Source organism: Xiphophorus maculatus, chromosome 19 (assembly GCF_002775205.1).
Source record: "Xiphophorus maculatus strain JP 163 A chromosome 19, X_maculatus-5.0-male, whole genome shotgun sequence".
Classification (NCBI taxonomy): domain Eukaryota; kingdom Metazoa; phylum Chordata; class Actinopteri; order Cyprinodontiformes; family Poeciliidae; genus Xiphophorus; species Xiphophorus maculatus.
The window spans coordinates 16184842-16207516 of NC_036461.1; the positions used below are offsets into that span (position 1 = coordinate 16184842).

At 39.1% G+C, this 22675-nt stretch overlaps 3 protein-coding genes and 1 long non-coding RNA gene across 4 annotated transcripts in view; all 4 read left to right on the forward strand.

The window, feature by feature from the left end:
• Nucleotides 1-432, forward strand: part of aqr (aquarius intron-binding spliceosomal factor) — a 46197-nt gene extending 45765 nt beyond the window's left edge. Inside the window, exon 36 of the mRNA XM_023353139.1 lies at nt 24-432. Within this exon, the coding sequence (XP_023208907.1) occupies nt 24-284 (261 nt within the window). The 3' untranslated portion in view covers nt 285-432. The remainder of the gene's footprint in view (nt 1-23) is intronic.
• Nucleotides 433-1922: 1490 nt separating this feature from the next.
• LOC111612168 lies at nt 1923-4705 on the forward strand. The gene is made up of 2 exons (XR_002754450.1): nt 1923-2177; nt 4083-4705. It is a non-coding gene; the product is annotated as an uncharacterized LOC111612168 (long non-coding RNA).
• Nucleotides 4706-11886: 7181 nt separating this feature from the next.
• actc1 (actin, alpha, cardiac muscle 1) lies at nt 11887-16111 on the forward strand. The gene is made up of 7 exons (XM_005798320.2): nt 11887-11983; nt 12610-12748; nt 12956-13280; nt 13785-13946; nt 14245-14436; nt 15571-15752; nt 15835-16111. Exons 2-7 carry the CDS (start codon nt 12620-12622, stop codon nt 15976-15978), a joined length of 1134 nt encoding a protein of 377 aa, XP_005798377.1. The 5' UTR covers nt 11887-11983; nt 12610-12619; the 3' UTR covers nt 15979-16111.
• A 2769-nt stretch (nt 16112-18880) lies between these two features.
• gjd2 (gap junction protein delta 2) lies at nt 18881-21721 on the forward strand. Its single transcript, XM_005798321.2, has 2 exons — nt 18881-19356; nt 20852-21721. Exons 1-2 carry the CDS (start codon nt 19286-19288, stop codon nt 21693-21695), a joined length of 915 nt encoding a protein of 304 aa, XP_005798378.1. The 5' UTR covers nt 18881-19285; the 3' UTR covers nt 21696-21721.
• The last annotated feature ends 954 nt before the right edge of the window (nt 21722-22675 follow it).

Sequence of the window (22675 nt, forward strand, 5' to 3'; positions counted from 1 at the left end):
CCTTGTGTTTTTATCTTTCTCAGCAGCAACAGCAGAAACTGGCTTTGCCTCCACAACAATCTCAGGAGGACGCTGCAGTCGAGACAAAGCAGGGTAGCTCCGCAGAACCACAGCCAGAAACTCCCATGGAGCAGGAAACCCCAGGAGCTGCGAACCCTGAGCCAAACGCAGAGAAGACCACAGAGGAAGAGGGGGACCAGGAAACAGTCGACCACACGAAGATGCCAGAGCATCCAGGCAGAGACAGCGACAGTGAGGAGGAGGAGGATGACGAAGAGCAGTAGAGGATCCGTTAGTGGACTACTACACATGGGGAGATTATATTTTTCATTGAAAACATGTGATGACATTGATACTGAATCTGTTTTCTGCTTCTCAAAGATCCTTGTGATGTTTTCTTGCTACCTTTTTTTAAAGCAGATGATTTTTTTAACCATTAGTACTTTATTAAAGAAACTAAAATCATTTTATTTATACTGGCTTGTTTCTTTATGTGCAGCTACCAAAGCTGATAATATACTTTGTCTCCAAACATAATCATTGTTGCACTTTCACTCTATCAAATAACCTCGGTGTCATGATACGCTCATCCATTCATGGTAATCTTAACTCTGCTGTGACTGGCTCAACCCAAACCGGCAGTGCAGGCTGCTACTAAGCTGCATTTATAGGTCAGTCACTTCACCCAAGAACCCGTATGCATGCCGGGGGATTTCACCCTGCCCTCTAGAAGCACAGTCACTCAACCAGCAACAGTAAATCCTTCACCATTCATACATCTTTGTGCAGTACCGAAGACACACTTATGTTGCAGAACAGTTCTTATAAGGGATGAGATCGGCTGAAAGAATTTAATATTGGTGTTAAAATCAAGAGCAATATCCATGATCCAGGTTTAAAGCAATGCTTGACCATTTAAACATAAATTAATTATGATTAAGAGTTTAATGGGGTTCACAACCCTGCAGGCGAAAACTCAGACTGGAAATTTAGTCATTATCATGCACGAGAGGTTGGTCGTTGCTACATCACACCTCAGGCTGCCTGATAGCGCAGCAGGTCAGCTGCACAGCTGCTTGTGCCTCGGCCAGTTCAGGGACCTGCTGGAGAACCATGTGCTGATAAATGTGGAGAGACACATTTTCTGCAGTCAACTGTAAAGCCATAAAAATTCTTTTCTGTTCTTCCGCCATATTGTGTAAATTTAGGGCAGTTGAGGTAAAGGTTCAGTGGACTTTGCTGGAGCAGTAGTAGGTAGGGATTTATGTTTCCTAGAGTAAGGACTGGAATGACGGTTTAGAAATATTTTGTGTACTGAGTAAGTGAAGGACTTTCATATATGAGACTCATTTTTATTCAACTATTTATAAGATTAAGGGAAATCTGCTGAATTTTTCATATACTCACCCAACACAAAATAGTGCATAATTGTAGAGTTTAAGACAAAAGATTAACATTTTTTATTTTTAAATCTATAAGAATCTGAAAATTCGTGCATTCGAACTACTTGCCCCTCTGGTGAGCCTAAATAAAGTCCATTGCATGTTAGGTTTAATTCAGGGTTGGGTTATAACAATTACTAACTTCTCGTCAATGCTGGTTACAGTTGATAGGAAAAATGTTTAATTGAAAGCATATTTTAATGGCCTAGTCAAAGCACAGATCTAAGTCCAATTGAGATATCTCAAAGGTTGATGTTCACGGATCATCTCCACTCAGAGCGTGAGCTATTTAGCAAAGAAGTGGAAGTCAGAGAGGCTACATAAAAACGCACGACCTATGAAAAATCCATGAATCATTTACTTTCCACCCCACAATTATCCACTCTTTTGTCTTTGTCAGTCACATAAAACCTCAAGCTTCGCGACATCTCGCTATATCACCAAAGAGCTGAAATCTCATGACACCAGGCAAATCTTTCCCCTGAGTCACATGAATAGCTTCATTGTGCAACAGCCTCCCTCCGATCAGACTTCCCGTTAGCTTTCGTTCAGCCGGCCTTAGACAGTCCAGCTGCTGTGGCACCTTGTTGGAGCAAATTAGTGGCAAACTGGTGGGAAGTGACTACTGCTTACAAACATCTTCCCTGGAAGTCTGAGGAAGCATCTGGGAGAGTTTTGTCCGTGCGAGAAGGAAAGCAGCCGCTCAGTTCCTCCAGAACCTTGTCTGTGCTGAAGGTGAACATGTCTTTTATACTCACAGGACAGGTATACTCTAGGTTAATAGATATTTTTGCAAAGCTGACACTCCTAACCTTTTGCTTGGATATAAAATTGCACTAACCGCCTTTAACATAACAAAAGTAGATTGATTGTTGCTGCGCTTCCTGTGGAGTGATGTATAATGAGAAGATTCATTATTATTAAATGTTTTGTGGGATATTTTTTGAAAAAAGACGATAATTCCATCATATCTAAGAGTTTGCAGCTGTAAAAATGTCAAAGTTTTAAATTGAATGTTTTATCTAATATCAAAAATATTCTTGTAATTTACTCTAATGTTTTTCCACTGTAAAAACTTGTAATTTTGTGGCTCATTTATGTGTGTTTTCCCTCTCTTTTCAATGTGCTGGTGTTTACTAAGAGCACGGGATACACCATGAGACACGCTCGTGCAAGAACATGTAATTTATTGGCCAACCCTACATGACAGTGCTGTCAAAACAGGAAATTACACGTTGCACAGAGTTAAGGCAGCAGTGCCTGCAGGGAGTTAGGGGGGGAGAAATCTGACCATTGTGTCTTAATGCTTTAACAAGCTTAAAGAATCAGCCTGACAGCACACAATACTTTCACACTCATAAAACCATCAGATCTACTATCTTAACTTCAAGGCTGGGCCGCGGGCCAGATTTTTCTGGTGGATTTTATCGCAGGAAATACTTAAAGCCACACTTCTTATTTGAAACCCTTTAGAAAGTGGTGAAAAGGGAAGTTGAGACCTGCACAGTTTACCAAGTGAAACTTTGTCTCTGCAGGTGATGCAGCAGGCTGAGAATAGCAGCACATTACGACTCCTGGTTGCTGTTTATCTGTGCTGACAGTTATGCTTATTATAAAGGTCCTGAATGATGTTTGCTGATCTGCTATTAGTGGGTGACTAACGTGCCTCTTCAACACCGTGTCATTCAATGGTCAGTTGACCTCGACAGTCAGACAGGCATGGTGGCTATCGCTTGAAGCTGTCAGCATATCGTGCTTTATAAAAGCGACTGTCTGATCCTGACAAGCACTTCTAGATCAACAACAATTCCCATCTCATACCGATAATCCCTCATCACAACAGAAGAACATTAAATTTTGTCCTGTGTAATCTAAATAGTCAACCTTAATTATTTTTAAAGCCAGATACAAGAACTCATAGTGATAATCACACACTGTGAAAATTAAACTCGTTACAAAATATATAAATATTGATATTGTTAAATTGTTACGTTGATAAACTACATATAGTGGAAAAGAAGCCTATACGCCCATACTAACGTACCATGTTTTTATGATGTTTTTATAATGTGACTGTATGAGTCTGCATGCTCTCCTACGCCACGCAGAATATGTCTGCTTTCTGAAATAACCACCACATTCTCACCTGGTGTCAAACAGGAATGAGTACACACCAAAACCACAAATGACAAATGACGTTCAGATTGGATTCCATAGAAAAAGAGCAGTCAGAGGGATGCTATTATCACAATGTATCAGTCAGGAAAAGGTTAGAAAACAATTTCCAAGTACATGAAGAAAAAGATATTTCAACAGAAGTCTGTAGACTTTTTACATCTACTGTATTAATATTACATATCATGTGAAATTCCTGTTCCTCTCCTCTGTAGTTCAGTCTGAGTTAAAAATGTGTGAGTTTTTTAAAATGTTTTATACAAAACCATTTGTGCCACTGATCCATAAAATATATCTGTGACAATACATTTCACAACTCACACACATTTTCTTCAACGTTTACTGTAAAAGATGTTATATTTGAGTTAGTAATTAGTATTACTTATTAGTTCACATATACAGAATGTGTGCATTACCATTTTTAAGACCATAATTTGTATTCTAACTGATTTCATTTTCCTGTAGACCAGGATGGCGAGTTGTGGCTCGTGTTTCTGGTGCATCATTTGGCTGGTGGTACTCCTGTGCATTGGCTGGCCAATCAGCATCACCTTAGGCGGTCTCTACGGTCTCATCAGCCCCCTCACCACCTGCCTTGGCCTTGATCGACTTTCTGACTTACTGCTGGAGGGGGCCAACGTAGGCCGGACCTGTGCCAACAACATGAGGCACTGCAAGCCTTTGTGCTGAGAATCACCCTGAGTGATCAGGACCTGATCACACAGGGGTCATAGGCAACTCGCGTTTTATAGCAACAAAGCTTCTTCACAGAGATAGGAGCCGATGGTGTCTGTTTTATTTTGCAATGAGTGGCATTTGATAAACTGGCATTCTGTCTTGCAACCTCTGTTACCAAAAAGTTTGAACACTGGTTTCCACCTCTGCTGTTAACACCTAATTAACCTCGGATTTCAGTTTTGTGTGCAAGAAAATAGGCTTTGCATTCATGGTCCATGCTCTCTGTATAATTCATGGTGACACTGCATGCAGAAGATAAGAATGAAAATGGCATTTTAACAATAGGACTGTTTAGACTTGTAAAGCACTGTACTGAAACCTAGAATGCGATTAAAACTGCTTTAAGCTTGTCCTCTGTGGTTGCTGATTGACTCGTAGTGTGTACTGTTTAATTAGGAAGCAAACAGAAAAGAATTTGACAGTTTGACATATGAACAACATTTTAATTCTTATAACACACATGCTGTGTTTAAATAATTCATTTATTCAATTCAATTCCAATACTAAAATACTTTACTAATCAAAAAGGAAAAAATAGTTCTTGTAACTTGCTTTATACATATTTCTCAAAAGAGTTTTTATAGATAGATGTCTGTAGGTAGTAAGAATCTTCTCCAGTTGTCAGTATTACATCAGTTCTTTAAAAGCTTCTGACTGAAAACCCCTTATTGTTGCATCACAGCCTCATAAAGAACATGCTCAGGGTTGATGTAATGTTCATTTTATGAAAAATTCATCTCTACACAATCATCTCCAGAGGTTCTATAGCAGTCATCAGAACAGAGAAATTCTTCATCAGCTTGTTGACCTTTTTTAGGTCACTGGCTCTGATGCTGCTACCTCAACAGATGATGATAGAAGAGATAACACTGTCCACAACAGACTAATAGACCTACAGCGTCTGACTGAAAACACTGAAGGATCTAACTTTTTACAAGAACTACAGTCTGCTCTTTCCCTACTGCTACAGCAGCAGCAGCAACATAAAATGTTTTTAAGACCACCGAGGGAAAAGAAGTCTAACTCTGCTTTGTGTATATTTGAGTTGATGGCCTGCCATAAATCCAAATATCTACCCACCAACCAAGAATCAAGCTGACCAGATGGCACTACAAAACTTCCATTTTCACATAGATTATAGAATATTTGAGTTGAATCCTGACCTTAGGTGTTTATGCCAGACTTTGACCCTGATGACCCCATGATGGATGCTAAAGTGACAGCCAACGATGGAGCAAACTCTGATCATCAGAATGTTTTTGTATCAGAATGTTTTGTTGGTTGTTTTTTTTTCTTTTTTTGCATATTTGACAGTTGTAAAATTAGTGAATGCTGCATTCTGCTTACATCTTCTTAATTGATTTAAAGGTTCAACATAAATCCTGGAAACCTTTTCTCTTTCTGACTGCAGCGCAGAGTGATTCGATTTTTTTTGTTACTTCCTCTCTCTGATGTAGACTATTTAGGCTGTACTGAAATACCACTGTCTGCCTTATCAGGTTCTTTGCTGGTTCAGTCCAGCAATGAACCACATACACTGACATAGATGTTTGACAGGAGCTGCAAACTGGCTCTTCTAGCATTCAAAAGCACTTCCAAAGTAGCTGAAATCTTACTAACACAAAGGGGGAGAAAGCTATTAAACTTGAAGAGTAAACTGAAGACTTTCCAGCAAAATTTCAAAGGGAAAGCTATAGTGTTGGAACCCAAACAGAATATCGTTCAAAGCACACACACATCATAACATCTTTTCATGTTATTTTAGGATTTAACTAATTCATACACACAACTATAACTAACTGTGACTTTACAGAAAAAAAAAATGTTCTGAAAGCCCTGGCTAATGGTTTGGTTCACATATCCACGCTTCCATCTTTTAAGGGAAAACTTCTTGAAAGTAAACTGAGTGCTTTAATAAAACGAAAGCCTGAAAGCAGTTATATGTTCTTGGGCTTTGGGCTAAAGTTTTGACAGTTTGAGTTCCTCTAAGTAAAAACTGATGTCCAGATAAATTCCTCGGAACTGTAACGTTAATTAATACTCCATCTGCTTCCGTTTGTCTTCTGCACGTTCACATTCATCCAGTTTTAAGTACTCACAAAAATGATTACGTGTGAGTTATTTTAGCGGGTGGGTGGATGGATGGATGGATGGATGGATGGATGGATGGATGGATGGATGGATCTGCTTGGTAGATTTCTTTTTTGTTACAGAAATGAGTCTATTAACATGTTTAGACCACCAAAAAAATGTATCACTTATCAGTGCAGATCCCTGTACTGATATTACAAAAGAAATATTAATATGGCTATGGCTAATATGTTGTTACTAACTACATTAACAACATATTAGCCATTTATTTGATTGAAAGAGCTTCTTTAAAGTTAATGGCCCCTTTTCCTCAGCATTTCCAACTTTTACTGTTCCATGAAAACCTTATAAAGCCCCTAAAATTTTAAACCGATGGACCTGGATAAATACAACTGATCTGTTTTCTTATTGATATCAATTGATGTGTGATGCTGACTGGCTTTCATAACAGCTTTTCTGAAGCCAAAAAAGCTGCAAAATTGCCTCAACATGAGAATTACAGATTTTTTTTTCTGCAATAGAGGCTCACTCAAACACATTGACAGTATTTCTGCACATAGTAGAGCAAAACTCTGTTTAACTGTATTTGTCAAGGTGAGGTGTGAGGGTACTTTGCTTAACAACTTAGAAGCTGTCTTAATATTTTGACTGGCATCACACAGCCTGAGTCAGGACCAAAATAGCTCCAGATACCGTCCTCAGAAACCCCCATAAATACTCTCTCAAATAATCTTACTGAGCTGCCTACCTACAAATCTGCCAGTGTTGTAGCTTATTCAAATTTACCCACATGAATATTTCATTTTCCTTTCAAACTGCTTTTCATCATAATTTCAGATTCCTTATTGTTGACTGAAACACAGCGTCAGAATCTCACTCTTACTTTAAAATGCATGCTGAGATAAATTTGCTAAAAAAAAAAAAAGAGGTGAAGACCCTAGTGTGTGTTGTAATATTTACAGAAGTGCCATCTGAGACCCAATTAGATTGCATTTTTATATACTACCCGGATTTGCTCCCAAATATCCTGAAGTGAGACCCTGCTTGCCAAATAAATAAATAAATTAGCCCAGTTTTTAAACTACTTTGTCTGTTTTTCCTCCCAAAAGCCTTTGCAGAGGGCACAGGAGGGAGGCCTTCAAGCCAAGATGACAGCACCGAACTGAGAGAATTAAAGAGAGGCAAGCTAGTAAATTTTTCATCGAAGTCTGAGACTGACCATGAAAAAGGTTTGATGCTGTCTGGCTGCGAGGAGACCTCAGAGGCAGAGAGAAGGAACGACAAGAGTAGATGTCCCATTTCAATTAGCCACATACTGCTCAGAAACCTCACCCCATTAAATTCACAAGCCATCGCCAAAGAGTTTGGAGCAACACAAGTGTCATGGTTAGTAAATCTTTCAGTTTCCGGCTGTTCAGATTGTTTTAAACTACTGTGCACAGTTTATAGCAACTGCCAATTTTGACAGTATTTTTTTTCCCGTCACAGTAAAGGCACGGGTAGGGCACAGCTGAAACCATTCAGTTTAACGCAGTCAGCAGAATGATTTGGAGGTTTAGCTGAAGTAAAGAAGCTTCAGAAAGCTTGATGCTTGAAAGTGTCCAGCAAATACCACAACTGTGTATTCCTGAGAGAAGGGAAGAGGAAAGTAGCCAGCGGTCCAAAAGAAGGGCAATGAATAAGCCATTTGTACATTTGACTTCTTTTTTTTTTTTGGAATCAAGTTCTTAAAAACAAGGAAATACAATGTTTTACCAAAGATAAAAGATAAATATTAAAGTAGGCTCTATTTAGTATATATAAAATACTGTACAATTTTCAAAAGATGATTTCATTCAGTAAGGGAAAAAAGCTATCCAATCCAACTTGGCCCTCTGGGAAAAAAATTATTGTCCCATTGATGAATTGTCAGTTGACTATTTATCTTTATTTTATTTCTTTTTCTTAGGAAACTTAGCCCTATTTTACAAGTCAAATCCAGATCTGGATATTTTCTAATCTGCAGATATAATAAATAGTCTCAATAGAATCTCTCTGTAAATCTCAGAAATTGGAGTCATTGACATTCACCACACTGTCTCAAAGTCACATCTAGGAGAAACAGGAAGAACTCTGATGATATTCATTTGGCTAAAGTTCATTTCGGTTTTCCAAGAAGCTGGACAAGCCTGAAGTCCTCTGGGTATTGGATTGTTGGGAAGTGAAAGAAAAAATGGTATTGGACTGGGAGTAGGAGTGGTCTTTTTCCTGAAATGCATCTATTTCATAATTCCACACAACATATCAAGGAGGGACTTAATACAAACGCATATAGCACTTTTCAGATTTTTAGTTTGTTTGCTTTGTCTCTCACTGTACAGTTGTGTCTGCCACATAAACCCAATAAAATACATTAAAAACTGTGGTTGCAATGTGACATCTCATCTAAAACCAGCTCTCCTTTACTCGTGTGGTCAACAAAAAATGTGTGTGGCATATCTGAATAAGATTCAAAACATAAAAACCATGCATTCATTTGAAAACGATTCTCGCTTTCTCTGCAGTTAGCGATAGCATACTGTACATGTCAATGTCGCTGCAGCGACAGTAACAGCGATGTGAGCCTTGTACTCCTTTGAGGTACTTCATGCAAGACTTTAGGAAAAACCAACAGCTTGTCACTCATTATTTATTGTAGCAACCAGAACAAGGGAACCCAGTTTCCACAGAGCGTTTTCCTTGCCTTCCATCTGCTCTGACCTTTAAATGCCCCCTCAATCATTATAAATGAAGCAGACAAGTTGAAATAAAAAAAGAAAATCCTTACAGAACATTAGTATTGAGTGAGTTTTTGATGGGCAACTTAAATGCCACAATCTGGTACAGGCACATTCCAATATGTCTGCATGTTATTGACTAGAGCACAAAGCCTTGCAAATGACTTCCCCTCGGGGTTCTTGGAATGGCTTTTTTCCTCTGATTAAGATGCGAAATTCCCATAGACAATCAATATGCTTTTTGTTTTCCACAGTTTGTTCCTTATTATCTCATCTCTTCTGCTGAGTAATGAAGCTGATCTCCTGAGGGCTCGTGAGTGGTAGAGTGATTGTGCCACTGTGATTTAATCTCAGTAGCAAACGATAGAGTGAAAGTCACACTACGAGATCTGAGCAACCCTCTAGAAACCCTAAGTTTAACACAGGCAGTTTCACACCTCTGTGTTCACTGGGAACAGAAGAGCATTTTCTGATAATATGCCCTTTTTTGTGTCTGTTATTGTTTTTATTGTGCAATTTGAATTTTAAAATCTGCAGAAAAGGCAAAAAATAATAAAAAAAATAAATAAATTCCATTGTCCTTTTTAGCTTTCACAATAAACTCAAAGGCAGTTTCTCTCTATCCATAGCCCTAAATGAGGTATGGTCAAAAAATGTTGGGAATGTTTGAATACTGGGGCAAAAGGACGCTTAAAGCAGACCACTGCCTAAAATTCATTACATAAGAGCCAAACAAAGAGTCACACAGTGGAGGGTTATGGCTCGGGGTCGGTTGACAGCAGCATATGATTCATGGCTCGCTGTGCCCTTTTGTCGTGTCCTCCTTGTGGAGGGACCATCCACTGCTTTTAGCCAGTGTTATTTCACAGCCTTCAGAGTTTTGCTCTCTGTCTGATGCGAGTAAACCGGCAATGTCATTTTCAGTGTCTTCTTCTTTTCCGTCTGTGTGGGATTAGAGAAAGAATATGTGGTATGTCACTACATGAGATGCTCCTTTTTTACTCAGACTTGGGAACTTGCAAACAATAAACACTACCAAGGTTACTTTTGATTCACCTGTGGAGGTCTATAATTATAGAAAATCTACTATATTTACCCCGTGTCACATTAAAGCCATGCTACAGTAAATTTCAGCTTGAGTTACATTATCTAACTCAAGCTGAGTTTTGCCACATTTACAGTATAAACCAAAGGTTTGCAACCTGTGGCTCCAAAGCTGCACATGATGTTTTAGACCATATACATTTTTACCCAAAAACAAATACTTTAATAATGCCGGAACAAGTCTTTTTTCAGTAAAAACAACAAAAAGAAAAAGATTAGTTTTACCTATTTTTCAATTTTCTGTTTTTTTTTTTTTGCTGATGTAAAATAATAACTAATTTGGAGTTTTTACAAAATTTTTAACAAACAAATATGTTTAAAGCACCTTCAAATAAAATTCTTTTGTACGACTTTCTTTTGTCTCAATTACATTTGCAAATGTTTATGTTTTTATCTCTGGCACTTTTCACATATAGAGAATTAATTTGAGCAAAAACAAAAAAAAGAGATGAAGTTCAAGTTCCCCTTCTGATTGTTTGGAGTGTCGTTGAAGAGAAATGTTGGTGTCTTTGTCCCCTTGCATAAATGAGTTTTCTCTGGGTACTAAGGCTTTCTTTCACTTAGACTGTTAGGCTAAGTCTCCCTTAGGTATGAGTGTGTGCAGGTTGTGTGTTTCTGTGCCCTGTGAAGCATTGGTAATCAGGGTACCCTATCTCGGTTACTGACCCTTCGAGTTGGGCACCAGATGACTACAACTAATATTACTAAATGACCCTTTAAGGATAAGATATAAAGATAGATTGATTAACTGACAGATCGATAGATATATAGGAATTTTGAGTATCTTAATTGCCCTCCACTACAGCTTATTATATTAAGAGAAGCTAATAGTAAGAAAATATATGATTTACTTTGTGAGTAAATTTCCTTGCAGAATCCCTATGACATGTCCAAACATAACCCATATAACCTGCACTTGCTTGTGGAATACATGCATACACATTGATCTCATTGTAGAACCAAAACTGTTCTGGGCTGAAACTGAAATCCCACTACAGTAGAGAAGGGATGTTTTGTCTGCATGAAAGCTTCGCTGTCTTTGCAGAAAATCAAAATGGGCATGGGGTGGTGGTTGGGGGGCAAGTCAATCGTCTGCTGACAGCAGCTGGAGGAACAAGTGGTCTCTCTGTTTGGCACTGTCAGCTCGCATGTGTCTTGACAGTCCAAAGACAAAAACTAAAAAAGAAACAAAAAACAAAGCAATGGATTTACTATAGGTTTCATGTCAGAAGCTTCTTAGTTTGCTCTGTTAAGCTTATTCTTCCTGATTTAGTTAAGATAAACAGCATTTCTGGACTATTACAAAATATGAAATGGAAATTAGAAACATGTGACTATGTCTTACCTATCATGGACATACTGAGGTTTCCCTGTAATGATACAATGACTCATCAGTAGGTAAAAGATCAAAGGCAGGTTTGTCATTGTCTCGCCCACCTCATTGCCCTCTTCCATATATGGTTTGCAGGCACAGATGTCCACTGGGGAGTTCCCTTTCCTACTGATGCCATTCATGGAGCGGTTGTTGACAATGGGAGCAATTGGCTTCCAAATATAGAGATGGGGGTCACACTACTTGGCCTCCAGGGCCTTTCTTCGTGGTATAAATTGTCTGGCCATGATGTCTCAACACCTCTTGTTTTCGTACTCATAGTCTGGCCCCCACTTACTAATCTGGTGAGTATCAACACGACTGGCTCATACTAAATGATTATATATATATATTTTTTTTGTTACAATAAAGTGGGTGACGGATTTTAATATAAAATAGTAGTGATTCCACTTTCAGTTAGCTTGTTTGCGATCTTCTGACTGCGTTGGATCATCCTGTTGTACTGACCTGGTGGCTGCAGGCTTTAAACTTTTAAAAGACTGACAAATACTAGCCTTTTATGCACTAGTGTTTTATTTAAGTAGTCTACTATTGGTCCTTCTCAACAAATCATGTTAACGTCGAATGGTGGATTTTATAAGTAATCTTAGCTTCATAAGACAAAGACTGACTTTTAAGATGCCCAGTTCGATGCATTGTGATGAATATGTTTTACAGCTAAAATTTCTGTTTCTCAAAAAATGTGACCATTACATAAGATTTAAAGAAGATATTCTTAAGATTTGGAAATGTTTTATGTTTTTCTGTTTGAATTTTCAGATCTGGATTCTGAACAAATATGTTAAATCCAACGTTTTCTTTTTACAATAATGATTCTTTGTGTCTCTGATGAAAGTAAAGATATAAATCACAAACATGGTTCTATTCCAGTTGGCTAAATTGTGGCTACATGCTGCCCTTTGTGTTTCAGAGTTGACAAGATGTGCGATGATGAAGAGACCACTGCTCTGGTGTGTGATAATGGGTCGGGTCTGGTGAAAGCCGGGTTTGCGGGAGATGATGCACCACGAGCCGTGTTTCCTTCCATCGTTGGTCGCCCACGTCACCAGGTAAAAAAAACTATTCAACATATGTAAAGACAAAAAAAACTCATAACTTGAATAATTACACAGCAGAAACTAGTAAAGTTGTGCACAACAAGTTCATAATCCATGCATAGTCCTCATTTCTGTGCTCAGACAATGAAGTACGGTTTTGTTTCGCATCATGAGGACTCAAATACATCACTTCCTATTTCTCATGTTTGTCATATTTAGGGCGTCATGGTTGGTATGGGCCAGAAGGACTCATATGTCGGAGATGAGGCCCAGAGCAAAAGAGGTATCCTGACCTTGAAGTATCCCATCGAGCACGGCATCATCACAAATTGGGATGACATGGAGAAGATCTGGCACCATGCGTTTTATAATGAGCTGCGGGTTGCCCCTGAGGAGCATCCCACCCTGCTCACAGAAGCCCCTCTCAACCCAAAGGCCAATAGAGAAAAGATGACTCAGATCATGTTTGAGACTTTCAATGTCCCCGCCATGTATGTGGCCATTCAGGCCGTGCTGTCACTGTATGCATCTGGGCGAACCACAGGTATGACTGAATTTTCAGCTGTGCTTTTTATTCACAGAGACGGTGACACTTCTGACATTAGAAATTTGGCTCATCTCCCAGGGCAGCATAATCGGGGGTGGAGGGAGCACTGTTGGCCCTGAAGCTCTCCTCGACTATTTGACATTTAATTGTTTATTTCTACTTCTTGTTAGATTATACTGCGCACTCTTGTGCTGTGCGCAGTATAAGCTCTGAAGGAATATGGCTGTATATCACAGCTGGTTAAAAGTCCTGATGTTGGTATCCATTTTAAAACTTTTATTCAGTATTTAAATAATAATAATAAATTGTAGTGTTTCACATTGAATCTGGACAGCATTTCACAATTGCTGCTTCGACCTTTAAGATATGTCCACTGAATAAATATGACATACATAAATATACACAACAGATAAAGATGAGTAAAAGATTAACGATCCTTTAAAAGACAGATAGTGATTTGTGAAATGAAATATGACTATGACCTTTGGTCATCGGTTGCAGGTATTGTCCTGGACTCTGGTGATGGTGTAACCCACAACGTACCAGTTTACGAAGGTTACGCTCTTCCTCATGCCATCATGCGCCTGGACTTGGCTGGTCGTGACCTCACAGATTATCTCATGAAGATCCTAACAGAGCGAGGATATTCTTTTGTCACAACTGGTGAGTCTTAATTCCAAAAAAAAGCACCAGATTTAATGGATGACAACATGAGGCATCTTATTTAAACAGTCTAGATGAACAAAAATGGCCAAGTAAAATAAATTCAAAATAAAATAGTTTAACTGTTCAATGAATGATCTTAACAAAATGTCAAATGCTCTTTGAAGAAAATTCTAAAATAGTTAGCTATTAAGCAAGTAGAGCGGAAAAGATTTAGAGTATTTTAATCAAAGCTTTGTTTTAATGATTAATAATTGTCTGACAACTTATAAAATGTTCAATGTCTGCGTATCTGCAGCTGAGCGTGAGATTGTGCGCGACATCAAGGAGAAGCTTTGCTACGTGGCTCTGGACTTTGAAAACGAGATGGCCACCGCAGCGTCCTCTTCATCCCTGGAGAAGAGCTACGAGCTGCCCGACGGCCAAGTTATCACCATCGGGAACGAACGTTTTCGTTGCCCAGAGACCCTCTTTCAGCCCTCCTTTATTGGTGTGTAAACGTGCACTTAAACATCCAAACACCCATACTAATATCACCAACATATTCTGTGATCAGCTGAATAGTCAACAAAGTGAGTGGCTTCGCAATAATAATTTAGAAATTGTATAACTTGAAACCAGATAGATTATTGGATACTGTATTCAGAAAGAGTGTTTGTTTGTAGTATGAATTGGAAAGCCCTTTTCTTCTGCCGTGTGTGCACCCCAACATACGAATTCCCACGGCAACGCCACGCCCCTCTCTCTCTACTCTATTTTTCTCTAAAACAAATTTGCAAGTAATCTGAAAATAAAAATTAAAGTTGAACGGATACCTTCATTTCAATACAGAAAAAAACTAAGGCCCCCTTTTCTAGCTAGAGATTTTACAAGTATCAAAATGTATTTAGAAACACCCATAATCTGTGCTTTTCACAGTTGTCTCTATCCGAGGTGACCCTCATGTCCAAAACTAGTTGGAAATGTTCGTTAGTTTTCACAGAGAGGAAAAAATCAGTCTTAAGCTGTGTTCAGATATCTCTGGTTAGTATTTATTTGACAAGTGACATGTCTAATTATGTAAAATTTTGCAAAAGAGATGATTTGATCCTACTGCTTTCAAAAACACTAAAGTAGCTGTTCAGTATGAACAACTTTTTCTTTCTTTGCTTTCACCATGTGCACCACAGGGAAGTGCTTATTCCCATAGACTGAAATGCAGCTAACTCGTTTGCATTTCAGTCGTATGCACCCCAAACAGTGGTGCCCTGAGTAGAAAACTATATTTTCTACATCAAGGATCAAGAAGAAGCAAAACGTCTTTTTTTTTTAAATTCATGTAAAGTCTGAGCTGGTGTGACATTTGTTTACTTCCCTAATTTTAAAGTGATTCTTCATTAGAAATGCTAAATGTTAGTTTTTAAGAACTTTCCGTTCATAGGATCCAGAGCACGGCTGTCATCAGTTAAAGATCACAGGTTATCCACCTCAGATATGCCGTCTCATGACAATACAAGCAGCCATTTGATTTATGTTTGCAGCTGTTAGTGGAGCTATCCCATTCAGCACCTGTCCTGACAGCGGATGGTGGCATGTTTCTTGCTACAGATGATTCCAAAATACACTCAGCTGTTTCCGTTCACAGGCATGGAGTCTGCTGGTATTCATGAAACTACCTACAACAGCATCATGAAGTGTGACATTGACATTCGTAAGGACCTGTACGCCAACAACGTCCTCTCTGGTGGGACCACCATGTATCCTGGTATTGCTGACCGCATGCAGAAAGAGATCACTGCTCTGGCCCCCAGCACCATGAAAATCAAGGTAATTCAACTCTCTGCAAAATGTCTCGTTATATATTATATTGGGCAGGTTCGCATCATCATAAATGTGTTTTTTGGTTTAGATTATTGCCCCCCCTGAGAGGAAGTACTCTGTGTGGATTGGTGGCTCCATCCTCGCGTCTCTGTCCACCTTCCAGCAGATGTGGATCAGTAAGGAGGAATATGATGAGGCCGGACCGTCTATAGTCCACAGGAAGTGCTTCTGAGGAATTTTATTTTCTTTCTCTAACCATCCTCTATTATCTTCCCAGCAATTTATATCTTGTCAAAGTCTATGTTTATGTATTTGGAATTTATAACAGGATATGTATATATTTCAAAATAAATCATTTTTAAGAATTTGTTTGTTTTTTTTCTTGACCCTGGGCAGCAGTGGCTCTCTGAGCTCTGTCCTTTCCTCACGTGATGGCTGAGTAAAGGTTATTGAAGATTTGAATTAGAAAAGATTACAGCGAGAGAAGAGGATCAGCCACCTCATGAGAAACATTCATTTAGTGACAACACTGGGTCACGTGACCCCTAACCCCGGATTGAACAAAGCAAATAAGAAACTGAACAATGGCAGCAATAATAGTATTACTCTTAATATTCCGAACAAGAATAATGCTTAGAATTATTATTGCAGTTAATGCTGTTATTATTATAATAATATTTGTATTGTTATCACTTCTGTTGTAATGATCATAGATGAGTTTCAAAATTCCAATTAAAAAGAATCTAAATTTCTAAAGTGTTTAAACCAGACGTGCTAAGGTTTTAAAAATAAAGCTATAAAACAGAAATATAAACAAAGTAGGTTTTATAGTAATCAGCAAGTTTGGACTTTCAAATTAAAGCCTGTCTTTAAAAAAAGTCCCACTTTTCATAGATTCGCTTATGTTAAAAGAAGATTCCACATTAGTAATAGAATTAAATCTGATATGAAAATAAACTTTGCTGGTATTTCAAAACTTTATGTATGTGCCACAAAATAAGAACATCATAGATTGTTTCAAATGGAGAGATGACGATACACGTACATGTTTTTCTTTTGAATTGAATTTTAGGGAGACTCATCACATAAAAAAATCAAATTTTTCCATCGTTCAGTTTATGTTGATTTTCATACATTTGGCAGGTGCTTCAACCAAAAGCCCCTCACAAATGAAAGTTTAACAATGCAGCTTTTTACAAAGGTAGGCTTTTGAATCTTGATGGGCTTTAAATACCAGAGCTGACGGATGGTCCAACTAAACCTGCGGTGAAAAGACAAGCACACTGAATACACACTTCATTAGAGTAAGCCCAGTGCAGCATGATAAGTTACATTCTCTGGGTGTTATATGGAGCAAAGTATCATATTTTGCTTCTATTTTCAGACTTCAGTGAGAGACGCAGAGAGGCAGAGAGGCAAGCAGGCCACTTCATAAAGTGATTAACAACTTGGATGGTACTTTCACTCTGTCACTGTATCCACAGCGTCATCTTTGCTCGAGGTGGAAACAACAGCTCTGCCATCCGGGCCAACAGCCTGTGACATAGGGAGGGCTACCTCTGGGCAAAAGAGGGAGCTGTTTTCTCTACCAGAAAGAGAGGAGAGGCTCCATTTAGCCGGGAGCCGACTCCATGGGTTTCAAATGTTGAGTAAAAATAGAACAATATATATATACTGTATATATATATATATTTTTTTGGAAAGAATTCTTATATCGAAAGCTGGGACATTGCATAAGCAAACTGAGCAAGTGCCTAATGCTGGAAAAACAGGAAGGGGGACCCCAAGATAACTTTCCCACCACTTGATTTAAAAGTTTCATAGTGATTTAAAAGGATAGTTTTACATTCTTCTTTATATGTGTACTAGTTGTAAACAAATGAAGAAGACTTCTATATTTTGACATATATACTTTGATAGCCATCACTTATTACAGCAGATTTTTTAACGGTGTATTTTGTTGCTTGTGTTACTTTTTTTGCACAAGTATCTCAAAATCTTGATAAACAACTTCCCATTTACTGTAAACTTTTAAAAGAACAATCCTCCTTCCTGATAGATGACTTGTAACATTATTTATTTAGAATTAAGGCCACATTAAATCCTGTGCCAGCGATGCGGTGCCTTGTACTGGCAGCCTATATGTCATGAGTACTTGACTATTTTTAGTCTCACGATAAAATACAGTCCATCAATTTATTAGTGAAAATTAGACAACAAATTGTCCTGATCAAAGTTTGTTGCATGCCATGTAAGGGAAACAGGATGTGGAAGAGTCTGCTTTGGTCAGATGAAGTAACAGTTAACATCATACTCCACAATGTGTGGTAGACAACTCCCACAGTACAACACACTAACCTCACTATTCCAATGGTGACACACGGTGGTGGCAGAATCATGCTGTGAACATGTTTATCTTGAGTAGAGATAGAAAAGCTGGTTTAGCATTGATGGAAAGACTGATGGAGCTAAATATGGGGCAATCCTGGCTGAGAACAAGTTTAAAGCAGCTGGGTCAAAGGTCAAAGATGAGTTCAATGCATCTAAACACATTCGTTATGATGAAATAGTTAAGATTAAATTAAATTTATATGTTAAAGCACAAGCAGGAATGGAAATTGGTGAAAAGATTTCAAAACTGAGTTTTTTCTTAGATGTGTAAAGCTTGCAGAGACCCCCCCCCCCCCCCCAAAAAAAACTGTAGCCTACAAAGTACTGGTTCATGTGAGCTGGATACAAAATACAAAACACTCTTCAGATTTTTATTGGTTAAAAAAAAATGTTTAAAGCAATTTCTTTTCCACTTCACAATAAGCAGCATGTTGATCAAGACAGAGTGGTTGCAGTTTCAGTAGCTCTGTGGAGACGATGAAGACTGTGCAACTCTTAACAAACCAGGCCAGAGCAGAATGTACAGAACCTGATCCAAAACCTTAAAAAACCTTAAAAAAATAAAACAAAAGTCAGAAACCGTGGCACTCCAGGTGGAGCTACACCGACTTGTCTTTGTGTACGTGACGCATAGAAGGGTGTTGTGTGCGTGTGTGAGCGTGCGCGTTTGTGCCTGTGTATGCGTTTGTGTGTGTGGGGGGGGGCGTGCATACTACTTAAAGGCGGATTAACGGTGCAAGACATTAAATCCAACCTGCCTCCATCCAGACACAGCGCGCAGCCAATCAACCTGATCTGAAGATCGAAAATAGGAGGGCTTACAGTAATCAGCCCTCGGAGTCTCATGACAAGGAACAGTGTGGCAGCGTTGTGGGAGCGCTCGGCACACACAGCAGGACGCTCACTGGCGCTGCGCTCTCAGCTCATAACCAACCAGATAGCGCGAAGCGAGACAGAAGGGGGGGACGGGGACGGTATAGGAGCATCCAGTGACGGATGCGTTTTTTAGCTGGTTTTGGACGCTCTGGAGTGTAAGAACATCGGGAGACAGAGAGAGGCCGAGCGGGGAAATTAAGCCGGGTGCTTTTTTTTTTGGAGGGATTTGACCAGAGTGCCCTTGTATCGTCGTCTCCTCCGGATGATCAGAAATGGGGGAATGGACTATACTAGAGAGGCTCCTGGAGGCTGCTGTCCAGCAGCACTCTACTATGATAGGAAGGTAAGATGATCTACAAAAACCAAGAACAAACCGAAGAAACGCAGCAGCCTCCAGGATCGTCTTTAGCATGGCACCCCAGTCCCCCGTTTCTGTGTTGTGGCTCCAGGATCGTCTGTGCCGTGGTGTCCAGTGATGCTTCGTGTCTGTGTTGTGGATTTTTCCTGTCTTGTTCCCCAGATCTTCTTCGTCTTCTTCTTCTTTTTTTTTTTTTTTTTGCTTCCTTTTTGTCTTCCTCCTAAACGAGACAGCTCAGATGACAGCTGTCTTTTAGGAACCTGGGATGGTGCTGCAAAGTCAAACAGCCTAAACTTGAAATTCATGTGTAGCCGTTCCATGTGATCATTCATCCGTTTATTCATAAGGTGGCTGGTCGTTGAGTTTGAGTGGTGGTAATGCACTCAGAGGAGGGTGGCAAGAAAGAGACATCGCCTCATTTCATTAGCATGCTCACACAGGTACAATCACAGCAACGTCGATTGCTGACGTGTCATGATCATTAAATCACAACCACACGGACATTCATAGTAAGAAACGCATTTCTCAGAGAGCGACCAGTTCCTGCACTGGACAGCTCCTTACATTGCAGAAGGGCGCTCCTACACTGAACAAACAGTTAAGATACATTTTCACATTGCTCTGCTTGTATTCTTGTAAGAAACACATTTTTTTTGTTTTGTTTTCGCAGAGCGTCCGTTTCAGCACTGGACAGCTCACTAAATTAAATCCGAGAGCTCCGGCACAGCTGAGGGAACATCTACTCTGAACACATAGACGTGCACATAGTGGCACATGGTTATGTTTGTTTGATTGCTTTATAGGCTCACAAACACAAATATGAACTAAAAGAAGCACTTTTTTTTTTTTTTTTTTTTTTGGCTGACAATGTACCGTTTCAGCATTTGACAATGTCAAATCAAGTGGTGTTAAACTAACTTAAAACCGGGCGCTCCTAATACCAACAACTCGCACCCGTTTTCAAAAATGTTTTGTTTGCTTGGTTTCTAGCATCAAAAGACACGACATGACATTTTAAGAAACTCCTGTCTTCTCTCGGAGGGGATCCTGCTCCTGCAGGGGACAGATCCCTAAATTAAAGTCGGACTCTCTCGTTTTCCGTCCATGTGTTTGCTTTACGTTTTGCATTACTGTAAAGACAAATTTCATTAACCAGAGCGCCCTGTTTCAGCCACGGACAGCTCCTTATGTTAAATCCAAACACCCACACATTGAACACATTTAACGCACATATTTATTTATTTATTTATTTATTTATTTATTTATTTATTTATTTTATACACATTTTCTTTCCCCCCCTTTTTTTTGTTGATATCTTTGGTTTGCTTTCGACATATATTGTAAAGATCCTTTCTTTTTTTAAAAAAACGCCCTGTTTCAGCACCGGGCAGCTCTCTTGGATCACATCCGAGCGCGTCCGCACTAACGACGTTTATTGCACATATTTTCACATTGTTGTGTTTGTTTTCTTGCTTTTTAGGATCCTACTAACAGTGGTGGTCATCTTCCGGATTCTAATCGTAGCGATAGTGGGAGAGACTGTCTATGACGACGAGCAGACCATGTTTGTTTGTAACACCTTACAGCCGGGCTGCAACCAGGCATGCTACGACAAGGCATTCCCCATTTCACACATTAGATATTGGGTTTTTCAGATCATCATGGTGTGCACGCCTAGTCTCTGCTTTATCACGTACTCTGTGCACCAGTCGGCCAAGCAGAAGGAGCGGCGGTACTCCACGGTCTACCTGACGCTGGATAAGGATCAAGATTCTCTGAAGCGAGACGAAAGCAAAAAGATAAAGAACACCATTGTGAACGGAGTACTCCAGAACACTGAGAACTCCACCAAAGAAGCCGAGCCGGACTGCTTGGAGGTGAAGGAGATCCCAAATTCGGCCATGAGGACTACAAAGTCCAAAATGAGGCGTCAGGAGGGCATCTCCAGGTTTTACATCATCCAGGTGGTGTTCAGAAACGCGCTGGAGATAGGCTTCCTGGTGGGCCAGTACTTCTTGTACGGGTTCAACGTCCCGTCCGTGTACGAATGTGACCGCTACCCCTGCATCAAAGACGTCGAGTGCTACGTGTCCAGGCCCACGGAGAAGACCGTGTTTCTGGTCTTCATGTTCGCGGTCAGCGGGTTCTGTGTGGTGCTGAACCTGGCCGAACTCAATCACCTGGGCTGGAGGAAAATCAAGACGGCCGTGCGGGGCGTGCAAGCCCGGCGGAAGTCCATTTATGAGATCAGAAACAAGGACCTGCCGAGGATGAGCGTGCCCAACTTTGGCCGCACGCAGTCCAGTGACTCTGCATACGTGTAAAAAAAAAAAAAAAAAAAATCAACCCATGATGGACATGATGGACAGCTCCGCACGCCTAAAACTTATGTCATGACTTTAAAGAGTGGGCAGATTTATTTATTTACTTTATTTATTTTCTGTTTCATTTGGTGATATTTTATGGACTTCAAGACGAACGTGGATCACACGTTGGTTTACTTTTACTTATTTTATTAATGCACTGATGCAACTTTTTAAGTAACGTTTCTACTTAAAACGTGGAGACCATGTTGACGTGTTCGCAGATTTACTCTTTCTTGGGCTGAACTTGAAAAGAGCAACTGCAAAAGAAGAAGAAGAAGAAGAAGAAGAAGAACTTGCACTAAAAGAGGTGAACACATGAGAGCTTGATCGTATCCAAATGTGCTGACATTTTTTTCCACCCATATTTCGTTTATATGGCACCATTAAACAGGGAAAATATAGCATATTCCTACCAGACCTATATATACTCATTATATATATATATATATATATATATATATATATATATATATATATATATATATATATATATATATATAGATCCTTACTTTTTAGCTAAAATACATCAGTTCGGTCAACTCTTTCTTCTTGTTTGTTTTTGTTGCCTGTGTTGCACCACTGACCTTAACATATGTAACCATTCCATTGCTTTATAGCTATAACTTGCAAAATAGTATCTGGTGAATTTGCTGCAAAATGCTAACGTCTGTGAATTCCTTAATTTAAGACACACCAAAGCGCCCACTGCTTTTATTTGTGAGTGTTTATTTTCTTGCTTTTCGTGTAATCAAGTGCCATACTTGTACATAGACATTATATAAATTATAAATATATGTATACATATGGATATATATATATATATATATATATATATATATATATATATATATATATATATATATATATATATATATATATATATAAATATATAAATATCTGATGATAATAATAATCATGAAAGCTGATTCCTTGCTTGG